The following is a 14805-nucleotide window of genomic DNA, read 5'->3' as shown; positions in this document are numbered from 1 at the left end:
TAGACAAATCATTCCTAGCCTAAGCACATAGAGTGGTTGTTAGAGGATAAAATGAAATGATGTATTGCCCTTGAAGAAGAATGGAAATTAAATTTACATCAGTACACTGACATTCTTTTGCCCAGAAGATTCAAAGCAGCCTTGCCAATTTGATATATGAATACCCAACTAAATATGAAAATGGTCTGGGTTGGATTTGTGATGTCTCTTGAAAAATACAGCATTAGACTAGGCTTGTTTGTATATTTCTCAGATGCCATGATAGCTGCCAGGAAAATGAGTTATATGAGTATTTCACTGTATGGTTAGCTGTTTGCACATGGGGCTGACCAAATGGCTTGGGATAATAGTAACCAAATCAGAGAAAGCCTTAAATGCTATAGTTTATCTGACGTGTTGAGGGTTTATTTGTTTAGGAAACTTTTAGTCCACTTTTATTTAGAATAGCTTAAATAATGGTTTCAATCTCTCATATAGCAGGGGACCTGTTTGAGCAGAAAGGCAGGATAGAAGTTTAATAAATAAAACAAATAGCAAGCTTACACAACCAGACTTAGTTGCACACATTGTCATGCATCTTTGGAGATTTGGGGGATTCTTTTGGCCTGAACCATAGGGACAACCTTTCATGCTGCACATGCAACTGGTTGTCCATGAGGTTTGACCTTCTGGTAGCAGCTGTGTTGCCAAGATAACTCATAAAACAGTCCTATATGATGGTCCAAATATATGGTGGACAAAAAGTAGATTTATTGTTTTGGCAGTCAGACTTCAGCTCCACACATCAATGCATAAACATCACAATATTGGCCTGTAAAATATATTTATTCTCTATTTCTTTAGTGCATTTAAATTTTCAGGTGCATTTATTTGCCCAGGAGTAAAATTTTATCTGATAGTGCCTATACAGTGATTACATTTTGATGTGGATTTGGGTAGGGAAAATCTCACTTTCCCAAAAGTTCTCTCTTAGATTGTAATGTCGGTACATGAATGCTTTTCAAAACCTAAAAAGACTTCCCATCTTGGTAACCAGGGATGCTTCTGTATCAGGGTGATTTTCTGCAGTAGTCTGAATATTGATGCAATTCTGTGTGATAGCCCAGGGGTAGTCCGTTTTCTCTTCATTTTAATGGCAGTTTCCCTTTAACACCTGATGCATATTGAAATCCCCCCAAATGTTGTATTCTCATGTGACCCTCAGGATTTTCAGCCCACCTTGTTTTGCATTTTTTAAAAAAATTTGATGAGCATAAGCAACATAGCACTGCATAGAAATACCTTTCTAAAACTTTTTTTAAACCTCCATATAGTGCAGACACCTCTGATGTTCACCTCCCCTAAATGGAAAGCTGAGTGATGGTGAATGCAGTACCTTTACCAACCTTTTTAAAAAATCTCATCATACTTGTAGAGCCTTCCTCATCTAAAAGGCAGGTGGTTCTCTTTTGTCCTGCTTATTATTGCTAAGGACTGGCCTTGCAGTCATGAACAAATGAAAAGAGTAATTGATGAGTAATTGACTAGCCCTGCACTGTTTCCCCTTCAGACACAAGAAACTGCTCATGCAGATAGTGTCTTGCCCAGGAAATAAGTTTTTTAAACTGGTTTAAAATAAAGCAACTTTTTGTGCATGGAAAGGACAGGCTGTAATGGTCTGTGCACAAATAGAGGATGATGTCATGTGGATATAATGAAAGGGGCGGAAGTACCAGTTGGGTAGCTGAAAGGTAGAAAATGCTTGGTTTGGAAGCAGCCCAGATCAGATCTGCATGCCTCTAAGTTTCTGGTCTCATTAGAGCTGGGCTAGTCAGGAGTAGAAATGCCTAATCACTTGTTGGTGTCACAGTTTCAGGGGCATGTTTGGCCCCCTTTCAAATAGCTTGAGCCTGTCTATACACAAATATATTATGTTTTGTTTTGTTGGCACCTGCTTCCACCACCACCAGTTGTTTTTAAAAAGAATTCTATAGAAAGATCACATAGTTGAAAGAAAAAGCACATTTAAAAATATTTCATATTTGCTTGTTTGGTGTCCATCTCTGGGTGTCCTTCAAGTTCTGCCAAACTGTTTGTATTCAGAGCAATTAATAGATCAAGATGGGTAGCTGTGTTTGTCTGTAGCAGTAGAAAAGAGCAAGAGTCCAGAAGCACCTATAAGACTAACAAAATTTGTGGTAGCGTATGAGCTTTCATGAGTCACAGCTCACTTTTTCAGATACAGCTAGAATATGAGTCCATCTGTCCTTATATCTTGGAGAGTGGAGTGATTTCTGATGCTGTCTGGATTGAATTGAATCCTAGGCTTCAAGTCTCATTACCAATGCTGATTTCCCCACACCCACTACCCCTCTGCATATCCTACCCTACCCAATCATGCCTGCTGTTGTCATTCACCAGCTCATATCATTCGGCATCTGAAATCACTCCATTCTCCAAGATATAAGGACAGATGGACTCACATTATAGCTGTATCTGAAGAAGTGAGTTGTGACTCACGAAATTTTGTTAGTCTTACAGGTACTAGAGTAGTTCAAGTTCATGTATACTCTTTCTCAAACAGCTCATTGGAGTCATCATTTATCTCCCCCACCCCAAACTTAGAAAAGATTACTTTTAAAACTTTTTAAATGAAAGGATGTGTTGCACCTGGAACCAAAGCAAAAGCACCTCAACTACTATTTCTGAGGATAAATTCTGCCATGATTGCTTCTGAAGAGTTCTCTGGGGAAGCTCAGATCTTCCCTAGGCAACTGATTGTGTCACAGTGTAGAGCTGCTCTGTTTGGATTCCTTTATGTGCTTTGTGTTTTCATTTACAAAACATGGGGAAAAGAAAGGCAGCAACTGGAGTCCCAGTTGGTTTTGTTGATCAGAAAACTTCTTTGTACAAAAGGTCTACAGGAGATAAATGATCATGACAGATGCCACTAGTAGCAGACAATTAATCAAAAGTAGGTCATTTAATCTGAGCAAGTCTGTTAAAGATAGGACGTTTTGGAGGTCTTTCATTCATAGGGTCGCCATAGGTCGGAGACGACTTGACGGCACATAACACACAGGTCATTTAAAGTGAAAAAGCTTTTATTAAGGCAAATGTGTGTGATACTTACTGGTATGTCAGATGAACTGCTGTTCATGCTGACACCATGAATTTTTCTGATATGGAAACTTATTCACTGTGACTTCTTCAACAGATCAGCCAATCTGAGAATTCAGACAAGTTGTTTATATTATGAAGAAATGTGCAAGGTACATGGACATTTATAGCCAGCCAGTTTTTCTTCTGAGAGTCTCATGAAGTATAAGAAAAATAAATCTTATATGACACAATGGTTATTATGTAAACAATGATATCATTGTATTGTTGAAGGCTTTCATGGCCAGAGAACGATGGTTGTCGTGGATTTTCCGGGCTGTATAGCCGTGGTCTTGGCATTGTAGTTCCTGACATTTCTCCAGCAGCTGTGACTGGCATCTTCAGAGGTGTAGCACCAAAAGACAGAGATCTCTCAGTGACACTGTAGTTCCTGATGTTTCGCCAGCAGCTCTCAGTGACACTGAGAGATCTCTGTCTTTTGGTGCTACATCTCTGAAGATGCCAGTCACAGCTGCTGGCGAAACGTTAGGAACTACAATGCCAAGACCACGGCTGTACAGCCCGGAAAATCCACAACAACCAATTATATCATTCCTGACTGAGCTCAAATATGCATGTGCACACACACGAAAGCACATCTATCTATTATTTGTCAGTTATTACCTAAGTCATGTCTGGTGGTCATCAGAAAATGTGCTGCCTATAAGAGAATAGAACATTTGGAGCTTCCCTTCTCACCCTGCTACTTATAAACTTAATTGAGTTTCATATCTCTTCATTTTAAGGTAACTGAGTTGCACAACATCAAAAATATAACTAGATTGCCTCGAGAGACAAAGAAGCATGCAGTGGCAATTATCTTTCATGATGAGACGTCAAAGACATTTGCCTGTGAGTCAGGTAAGCAATTATTACCACATCTTCAGCTTCAGTAAATTGAGCTGCTTGTGAAACAATAGTTCAGATAGATTAAGATACAGCCTTTAAATTGGATGCCTTATCTTAATGGGAATGTGCCGTAACATCTTTTTGTAGCATGTACAACTGCATGTTTTATTTTGCTCCCCTCCCTCTTAAGAGCATTGTCACATGCTTGTTTATTATTTGTCTCTGTCTGGATTTGGCTCCTAGTTGCATAAAAGACTTAAGAATTTCAGCTAAACTTCTAGAATTGAGTAAACAGTGCCCATGGGATGTTACTAAGGCAATGACGTGAATTCTCATTTTTACCAAGTATTGCTATAGGCATTTGCTAGGGTAGTAATAATCTTGTCACTAAAAGACAGCATCAAAGAACAACTAACATTCCAGGACATATTGAAGCTCAGCTTCAAATGGTTTGTGGCTAAATCAGCTGTTCAATACTAAAAACAAAGTATTGGATTGATTTGCTTTTTACTCTTTGTGAAACAAAAGCACTTGCCCCTGGAGAGGGTAATTTTTTGTTAAAATATAGTGTTCTGTAGAAATTCATTGATCCACTGCTCCTTTATTGTTGATCTTCTACTCTTTATTATTGTTACTGCTAGGGGTATGTGATTCATCATATCAGGTCAAAAATATACCTAAAATAATGCATTTTGGGGGTATATTCGGGAAGCTCAAATTTCAGGATTCTCGGGTATGCCAATAGATGCATTCCCAAATAGTCCAGAAATATTTGGGTTCTTCAGGAATCACAGGATGGCCATTTTAAAGGTCACTGGCAGGTTGTATAGAATAAGATCTATTCAAAAATCTTCATTCTAAAAATTCATTCTCTCAAATAAAAAAGGCTTTGCAATAGTGTGAAATAGTTAAATAATACATACAAGGGGGTACAGATTTTGGAGGGGAAATGTCAAAGAACAAGGAGAGAGAGACACAAGTAGTAAATGCCAAACTTCCATGGTCAATTTCTAAAATGTGCTATTTAATTAAAGATAAAGCTTTCGATTTCAGAAATATTATCATACTAACTAATGACAGTTTCTCATCCAAAGCTTTCATCCAAACCGATTTGAAAGTATCCTGTTTCAAGGCAGCCAATAGGCCATCCTTAGCAAAAAACAATTTTAATCTCTATTTGAGGGCGGAGAGCCATGCTCTTGCTTCTAAAGTTGTATGACCAAATTCTACCGGTAATGCAACATTTGAGACACAACAGGGTGCATTCAACAGTTTTCTTAGAAATTGAGTAAGGGGTCGATCAACATTATTGGATACAACTTTAATCCAAATAGCTGAACCATAAAGAATTAAGGGAACTGTTTTCAAGTTAAAGGCTTGCACAGCTCCGGTAATGTACTTCCCCCACTTATTATAGAAGAACCTGTATATAGCATTTGCACAGGGTTTTTTTTTTAATGCCATTCTAAGTTGGGGATTCCAAGATAACTCTGCCGAAAACAGAATCCCCAAATAAGAGAAAGTCTTACCTTGCTCAATATTAAACCCATTAATTGACCATTGTAACGGACCATCTCCTACTTATGGTAAGGACTAGGATCTTAGATTTCTGGTAGTTAATCACCAGACTTTCATGCAGACAATAGCTGGAAAAAAATTGCAAGGCCCTTTGCAGACCAACCCTTGTGTGAGACAAATGGTGGCATCATCTGCGTAAAGCAAGACAGGGACACTAGTCTCAGCTATTTAGAGTAGATGGCATACTTCAGCTATTTAGAGTAGATAGCCTACTTCCTCTTGAGCCTATAGACACTCTCTGGAAGTAAGCAGTGTAACAAGGGAAAATTGGTTCATCCATTTACCAGGTATTCTGCAGGAGTAAGATATCAAAAGAAGCTAAAAAACACTCAATACAATACAATGCTAAAAAACACTCAAATCAATACAAAGCTAAAAAAACACTCAAATCAGTACAATGCCACCCAGCTACATTCCAGCTTAAGATCTGGAACTCTGTGGTCTTTGCCAGTCAATTCCTTGCTACAATTGGATCTTGTATTACCAATTTGGTAATATTCCCCAAAATGATTATGACTTTTGACTCAAAAGGGATAGGCATTTTTTCCCTGGTGGACAAGGACCTTGTGGCTGCTTTCTGGCTGAGGTGGGGAGATAGCTTCACAGATAGGCAGTTTTAGTGTCCACGTATTTCTATATTTGTCAGGTGTATATTTTATACTAAGTAACATATGCAGCGTATTTTAGACACTACAAGTCTTTGTAGAGGAAAGAAGATAGACTGTACTAGACAGCAACAGGTAAGGCACAACATTATTCTATTTAGCTCTTTTACTGAACGTAGTGAGTTTGCTCCACTGGGCAAATGAGTTTGCACCCTTGCTCCCAGTATAAGAAGATTACTATGTATTATATTTTATGTTCACATTAAATATACCTGTAATTTTCAGCATTCAGCCAGTGATGGATACAGCATTTCAGAAAAATCCTGAAGTGATTAATTTATTTACAGCTACATGTACTGCAAATACAACATAAATTGCCAACTGCAAGTGAGACCAAACAATGACAGAAAACAAGAAATGAAAAATAGACCTGGTATTTCAGGTTAGGTTCAGTAAATTACCATGTTATTCATTGAAATCTCTCCAGGCCCAGCTGCTCATATATCATCTGTCAATAGTTTAAATTCCATATATAAATTTATGTCATTTTTGTGTGCTGTCTCTAAATGTACATTATTCTCAGAGGAGGCTTGGAGCTGCACAAATCACATGACTATACAATGTGGCTCATACCGTCACAAATACCCCCAAAGAGCTAACCTAAATTCCAAGAAAATGAATAGAGAACACAGCTTCAGACTGTTTTATGGTTTTTCCATATTATTACACCACTGCTGAAATACTAATTTGGAAGCAGCTTATCCCAACACAGTTAAAAATCAGTGGAATAAATTAAATCATTGGGACTATGTAAAGGTTTGTAATTTGTGAAATGTTTGAGTCTAGCTTTCTAAGATTTCCAGAGATCCATCCACATTCTCATGCATTTATGTGCAATCACTATGAATAAACTTTCTTTTAATTTGATTGGAGAATGTCACTCTGCAGGTGAATGTAGACTCTGCCCAGTCATTACACACACACACACACACACACATCCATGCTGTACTTTAAGATATATACATATTGTACATTAAAATATGGATGTACGGTTGCAGTCCTGGAGGAGAATAATGTAAGTTGCTTTGGATCCCCATTGGGGAGAAAAGGCAGGGTATAAATAAAGTAAATAAATAAACTCTCGTAACGTTTAACTGAATTCATAATAAATGATACACAAGACTATGCAGTCTTATTACCTATCAGTGTACCTGTGCCTATGCTGGGTATGGTTGCCAAGCCTGGCAACCAATAAAAGACCAGGGGGGAGCCATGGGACCTATGGTATGACATTGTTTCTGGGGAAAACTCCAAAATGGCATCAGTCCTCTCTAGGGATCACTGGAAACCCTGTGGTAAACCATAGAGTTTCCAGTGATTCCTAGAGAGATGTTACATCACTTCAAGGTTGTCCCTGAAAGTAATGTCATGCATTAGGCCCAATGGCCATTTTGTAATTCTTCTTCTGCCATTGCTTAGAGCAGCAGCAGGAAATGAAAGCTGGGGCAGGGGATCCTCCACCCCCACCAGGGGACTAGCACCCCTAATCCTGTATGAGTTGAAGACCCATGAATCCTTACAATTGGGTTTTTAAAAGGATTAAGCAGCCAATTTTAAAATTATTTAATAGGTTTTTAAAATAGATTAATTTATAGTGATTTGAACTATTGCAGCTACCATGGTAACTGTATCCTGGTAAACACTTAACCTTATGGCAAGAATATGTTGTGAAGTTTCAAGCCCAAGAGCCTATTAATACATTACAAATTGTACACGTTTGCCACAAGGATTATGACTGCTAGTTCCTGGGAACAATAAATAAAGCACAGACTCAGTTCAGCACCGCTGCACAGAATGAGGAATTTCTGCCTTCTCCCCTTGATGTTTTTGGTGGCTAAAACATGCCGGGGGTGTGGGTGAGCATTACTTGCTCTATTGGGAGCCAGCACATGCAAGCATTCCATGCATGTGCTGACTCCCAGTGAAGCCAAAAACACTCTCCCCTGCAGTTCCTGGACTGTTTCAGACACCGAAGACAGCAAAAGAGAGAAGGCCTTCACCCATGCACCAGTCCCAGTCCAAATCAGACCCTGCAGCATGTTCATTTAGAAGTTGGCACCAGGAACTAGCAGCTAATATGTAGCTGTAAGTCCCCGGGGAAAGCTTCTGCAATTTCATGTCTACTTAGGCTCTGTGATGTCACCTTCAAAGACAAGCAGAGATCAACACAACAGCACGAGGGACAGAAATTACCTAGACCCAGTGCAGGAGGGACAGAAATTACCTAGACCCAGTGCCTTCAGAACTCTTGAATCTCTTCCCAGGTACTTAGCTGAAGCTCTCTTTGAATTTTATCTTCAGTCTTACTGTTTCATCTTCCACACTTGTATCCAGCTTGTTAGGTTGGTGTCCACCATCTGCCAATCCATCTACAGTTTAGTCCTGCCCTTCCTCTAATTCCCGTCTCCTGTAGTTTATCCTCACAAATAGTCCTGTAAGGGTGTTTAGGCTGAGAGAGTGTGATTGCCCTAAGGTTACACAGTAAGTAGGAATTTGAGTGTGGAACTGTCCAGTCATAGTCTGATACTCTAACCTAGGGTTGCCCAACCTCCAGGTAGTGTCTGGAGTTCTGCTGGAATTATAACTGATCTCCAGACTACAGAGATCGGGGGTGGGAGGATCAGCTTTGAATGGTGGAATCTCTGCCATCATATCCCTGCTACGCTCCTCCCCTCCCCAAACTCTACCCCCAAATATCTCGGAATTTCCCAATCTGGAGTTGGCAAACCTACTCTAACCAGTATATCAAACTGGCACCTCTTTAAAAAGTCAATTAAAATAGATATAAATTGGTAAATGAATGGATCCTCTTTCTTGCCACATTTATTCCTTCTTTGCACCTGAAAGAATCTTTGTCATTCTGTGCTGTCTGGGGCCAAACATACCAAAAGAGTAAAAAGAGAAACATCTGTTGTTTTGCCTGAGGCCATCTTGTAGTATTGGCATACAACTATGTTGCAAGCCTTAGGAAGGGGTTTTTTTTTACATTGTGTGTAACGCTAGTTGATCAAGAGCTTTTAAAATAAATAAATCACTTTACGGGTGTGTGTGTGTGGACTATACTCACTGCTTGCTGATCTAGGAACAAAATATGACATCTTGATGGAAACTATGTATTATGGAAGTTTCAAATTAAAATATTCTGATCTATTCCATATACAGAGAAAAATAAGCATATATATGCATAAGGGTTAGCTGTTCCAATTAGGGTTGCCAGGATCCCCTGCTCCTACCCCCACCTCCCGCCCCTGCTTACCTGGCCGATGGGTGGGAACGTGCCTCCCAGGTGCACTCCTGGGCTGCGCGGTGTGCTCCTGGACCGCATGGTGTGCTCCTTGACCAATCCAACCCAGATCAGGCTGTTGCGGAGCACAGCAGTGCTCCCACTTTCCGCAGTGGCCCAATCCATTCCGAATTGAGCCTGATTCAGCTTGGATCGGGCCCAAATTGGACCAGATCAGGAGTCGCAGTGGAGCTCTCCTATGCTCTGCAGCAGCCCAGTTTGGGCCAGATCAGGCCCCATTGGTCCAATTCAGACCTCTGCAGAGCACAGGAGCAGTCCCAGGTTGGCCCATGGCCCGCACGATGACGTCAGTTCTAGAAGTGATGTCATCGTGCAGGCTGGGAGCATGCACACGCGTGACCACAGGATAGCAGGTCGGTGCCGGGCCTCCTACCTCCCACATGGGGATGGTGGTGGAGGGGGGACCTGGAAACCCTAGTTCCAATAGTTAATGAAAATCCAGCTAATCTTCTACACAGTGATACACACATATGAACAGAGATTTTCTATTTCACAGCAATAATAGGTAAAAGAAATCCACATGGAATGTTTAGTAAATGAAGTTTAAAATTATCCTGTAAGATCAATCTGTGTGTGTGAGCGAGAGAGAGAGAGAGAGAGAGAGAAAGAGAGATTTGGAATATATTGTGTGTGATTCAGAATTCCTTATGTTCATACACACTGTGAGTTATAAATATATAATAAGATGTATCTTACATTTAGGGCTTTCTCACACCACTAATTAGATAGTTAATAAAATGCTACTTTGTTGATTGTAATTTAGAGCAGTGGTGGTAATGTTTCATTGTTCCCAATGGAAGAAAAACATTTTTTCTCTTTGCTCACTTAGGTTAAGCCAGAAAACAAAGCTTCTTATCTATGAAGGATATAACAATCTGAATGATGTCAAACTCTAGTGGCATTTTTCACATATTTTAAAACTGACAAAAGCTTGCTGAGCTAGGGACTCTGCCTTTTGCAATAAAATCAGAGGAAAACAATTTAGCTCCAAGTATGTTATAACTTGCTAATTAGCCTGGATTATGTTGCAGCTGCAAAACAGAATGAAACAAAAATGGAAGCACTTTGAACACGAAAACCATTTTTTTCAGGGGTTTTTTTATCTTGCACACACCAGTGGAGGAAACCATCGACCAACTGTCTTTTGTGCAGTTTGTATTAATTTCTAAGGAACTTGCTCAGGACAATTGTTTTTGGCCAATTGTACCTTCATAACAAAATCATATCCATGTTTATTTAGCAGTAAGCCTCATTGATTCATTTGCTAGTATCTTTTATTTGTAATATACACGCAATAATATTTGCAGTTTTCTTCTATAATTAATCACAAGTACCTTGTTCTTTTGTTGGTTATTGCTCCTATGTTGGTTGTTTTTCATACCCTGCTTCTCTGTGTTCAAATCATGCTGTTGTACCTTGAATCCTAATCCAGTAGATTTTGACTTTTTTCCCACAGCATAAGAAGACATTTACTTGTGCCCCCTTTTCCCAGACTAGGCTGTATTCACTCTCTCAGACATGCCTTAATCAGGTCAGATAACAACAGCTGTCTGGCCAACATTCTTAAGAGACCAAAGCTCCTGTACAGAACTCCATATGTATCAAGCAAGGAACTGTTGCTTTGCACCCAGGGGGGCAGTGATATTATTTGCTGAAGGGAGAAAAAAGAGGTATTGTTTAAATTTAGCATCCGCAACTGTCCAAGCCACATTTGATTAACTTCTTGTAATCTTGTACAGCTTCTCCCCACAAGTTTTTGTACTTCAAATTACAGGTAAAGACATTTTAAAACCAAAGATTCTGGCAGCAGATTGAGTGATTGAGTCACTTAGATTTGTGTTGATTCGATTCAATTTGATTCAATTCGATTCGAATTGAAGCGAAGCTAGAAAGGGACTTGCCAGGCTCACTGGTCTGTCTCAGTGATTCCTAACCATTTTTTTTCCATGAGGGAATCCATAATTTTTTTTTTCAAATCTCAAGAAACCCCTACCTGTGAAAACATTTAGAGGCCAGAAAAAGTTAATGATGGCAGGAAGTACAATTCAATTACTGCTAAAGTATTGTCAAGAAATTTTATTCGTAAAGAACTGCTGTCTGTCTGTCTGCTTGCCTGCCTGTCAGCCATCCATCCACCCATCTACCCACATATGTCAGATTACTTAACCTTAATAATCATGATATTTAGAGGGATATTTAGAATTTTTCATGGTGTTTCAAAATTTTTATTTATTTATTCCATAATTTCTTGCGGAACTCCAGGCTTCCAGGGAACCATGGTTGGAAAACACTGGTCTAGGTCCAGGTTAGAATTACCAACTTTTTGATGGCAAAATTCTGGCAAGATGGGACACAGGCTCATAGGCCAGCCACAGCTGCTCACTGAGGGACATGGCCCAGCCACCATGTAAATGTTTCCTCCCTCTAAAATGCCTGTGCAGGACTTTCTTCAAATCAGTTCATGCACAGGGTATTTAAAGGGATGAAAGCTGTAGTCTGCATCTGGGCCTGAATTGGCTTATGGGCAGGTTGTTCAAAGGCAGGAACACTACCATCTCAACACTACCCTGTGTGGAAGCCAATTCTGATAAGGCAAATGTATAAGGCTACTCAAAAGGAAACAGCCTGCATGATGTATGCCAGATCCAATTCGGTTTGCACATAAGCTATTGAAAGGGACAAAGTGGGTCTGATTCAGATCAGTCAGCCTATGTACAGGCTACTTAAGGGGAGGAAGGTAATTTGGTATTTGAAGAGGAAAAAACAGTATGTGAAGCGGAGAACTTCTTTCTGCACCTAATAGACTCTGGCTCCAAGTCAATAGAGCTGTTATCTCTCTCACTCCTGCCCATTGTGCTGCCTTTATAAAGCTCTATGGAAAATTGTGCTGATTAGCACTTATGCACAATTCATAAAATGGCCTCCTGAGCTGTTGCGAACATTGACGCTTCCTGCCGTTAATTAAATTTTCTTTCTGGCAACCAGCCTTTAATCCAAAATTCTGGTAAATTACAGGCCATGTGGCAACTCTGGTGCAGCTTAATCTCCCTTTCCATAGGCCATTGAAACATCTGTTTGGGCATGGAGAGACCAGAGGACTGTGAGGACTGTAGTAAGCTTTAAGGTCTTATGTTTAAACAATCTTTATTTGAAACAGTAAATGATAAATAAAATAGAAAATGATTTCACAGAGTGTGCTATTTTCTGCAATGTGGCCCATTAAAAAAAAAAACAGCAGAAGCAAGTGGCCTGTGCAAAAGACACCCAATTCTCGTGGCTGCATCTAAAATTCCAGAAGGAAAAGGGGGGCTGCTCCATTTTGAAAGCTTATTTCACCTTTAAAAGTTTTGGTTCAAAATACACATTTAAATCATTTATTTCCAAAAATATGAGCACACATGCCCAGTTTTGAGCACTAGCCTCTGTCTGTCTATCTGTGGATCTCCCTTACTCCATACTTCTCCCTATTCAAAATCCACCTTTTTTATCTTGGCATTATGAAGCATCTCATAACAACTGGATACTTCTAGCCTTGACTGTCTGCCAAAAGTTAACAGCCAAAATAAAAAGTCTTCTTAATGTCAGAAAAAAGATAGTGAAAATAACTCAGAAGTCACTATGTTCTCCACAGGGCAAGAAGTATCACATCCAACGGTTCCCAGCATGGGCATTGATCAAATGAAAGTCAAAAGCCACCAGACTGGCATGTTCCTATTACAGTCCACTTTCCTTTTCATTGTTTATATGAAATTTTTGATTATGAGAACAATATTATTGACCATAATAAACAAGACTAGAGGACTGTCACATCTATTATTTATAGCGCTGCCAATTTCAGGTTGGGAAATTCCTGGAGACTTGGACACGGCGCCTGGAAGGGTGGTTTGGGGAGCAGAGGGATCTGAGTGGGCTATAATACCATAAAGTCCATTCTCCTAAGCAGCCATTTCCTCCAGGGGAACTGATATCCGTAGTCTAGAATTCTTCCAAGCTCCACCTGGTGGTTGACAGCCCTTTATTTTCCAAAAAAGAGAATTGCAGTTGTAAGCAAAACTGAAAGTTAATAAAAGGTCAAAAGCTAGCTCTTGTTATCACAAATTAATATTTATATTCTGTGCTAAAACTGGCTTTGAATGACTAGTGAGAATAAACATCCTAGCACAAGCAAAACAAAGAAGTATACTTTGGTTCATTTATTAATAAATATGTATTAGCAACTTTAGACTTGGAATCTCTGTAAACATCAGAAAAGACTGTGAATTTATATTCAGTTATCTTCAACAGCCTTTGTTCCAGCATTCTATATCCTGGCATTAACGCAAATCTCTTAAAAACCTTTGATGTTTAATTGACAAGGTGATGAGATTTTTCCTGTTATTAGCTGAACATTTGATGCACTCTTGAATATGTACAGAAAGACTTGGTATAGTGTAATGAGTTTTGAGTCGTGCAGTTGGGGTTAAGCAGAACTTTTTACACCTTTGATTTCAAGGCAATAGGCTTATCATGTATTTAGGTGCCCCAGAACTCAGTAAGACTAAGAGTTTAATCATAGCTGCATAAATCCCCGGAATAAATTCTTTACCTTCTTGTTTTCCTAAGAGTAATTTTGAATTGCAAGCTATTTGTTTGTTTATAATATTTCTATGCCATCTTTTCAGAGTCCTGCTCAAGGCAATTTATAGTTAAAACCACAGTATAAAACACAAGCTATTGAAAAGAACAACAGCCATTAAAAACACAAGCAGCACAAAAATGATCATAAAACAGTAGGCCATTAGAAAGCTGATGAGATAAACCCCTAGTTAAAAACCTGGGTACAAAAACGGTGTTTTAGCCTGGGGCCTAAAAGAAAATAAAGGCGAGCTTCAAGGGGGTGGGCACTCCAAAGTTGAAGTGCCACAACAGTAAATGCCGTGTCTCAAGTCACCTCTGAAGGCAGGGGCACAGAGAGCAGGACTTGAGAGCCAAGTGTTAACAGGTGGACTGGATAGTATGGAGGAGATAGCCCTTCAGGTACCCTGGCCCAAGCCATTTAGGACTTTAACAGTGCAATCCTAAACAGAGTTATTCCAGTCTAAGCCCTTTGATTTCAGTGGGCTTAGATTGGAGTAACTCTGCTTAGGATTGCACTGTCCGAGTAAGAACCAGCACTTTGAATTGTGCCCAGAAACAGATTGGGAGCAAATGAAATCCTTCAAAACAGGGATGGTACAGTCTAAGCCCTGACAGTAGTCTGGCTGCTGCATTTTGGAACAGTTGAAGTTTCCA

General features: G+C 39.6%; 1 protein-coding gene across 1 annotated transcript in view; it reads left to right on the top strand.

Moving 5' to 3' along the window:
* The window catches only part of DOK6 (docking protein 6), a 339970-nt gene that overhangs the window by 181265 nt on the left and 143900 nt on the right, over positions 1-14805 (top strand). Inside the window, exon 3 of the mRNA XM_054985983.1 lies at positions 3885-3999. Within this exon, the coding sequence (XP_054841958.1) occupies positions 3885-3999 (115 nt within the window). The remainder of the gene's footprint in view (positions 1-3884; positions 4000-14805) is intronic.

This window comes from Eublepharis macularius, chromosome 7, assembly GCF_028583425.1.
Source record: "Eublepharis macularius isolate TG4126 chromosome 7, MPM_Emac_v1.0, whole genome shotgun sequence".
In the NCBI taxonomy this organism is placed as follows: Eukaryota; Metazoa; Chordata; class Lepidosauria; order Squamata; family Eublepharidae; genus Eublepharis; species Eublepharis macularius.
This window is presented reverse-complemented; position numbering and strand designations above follow the sequence as displayed.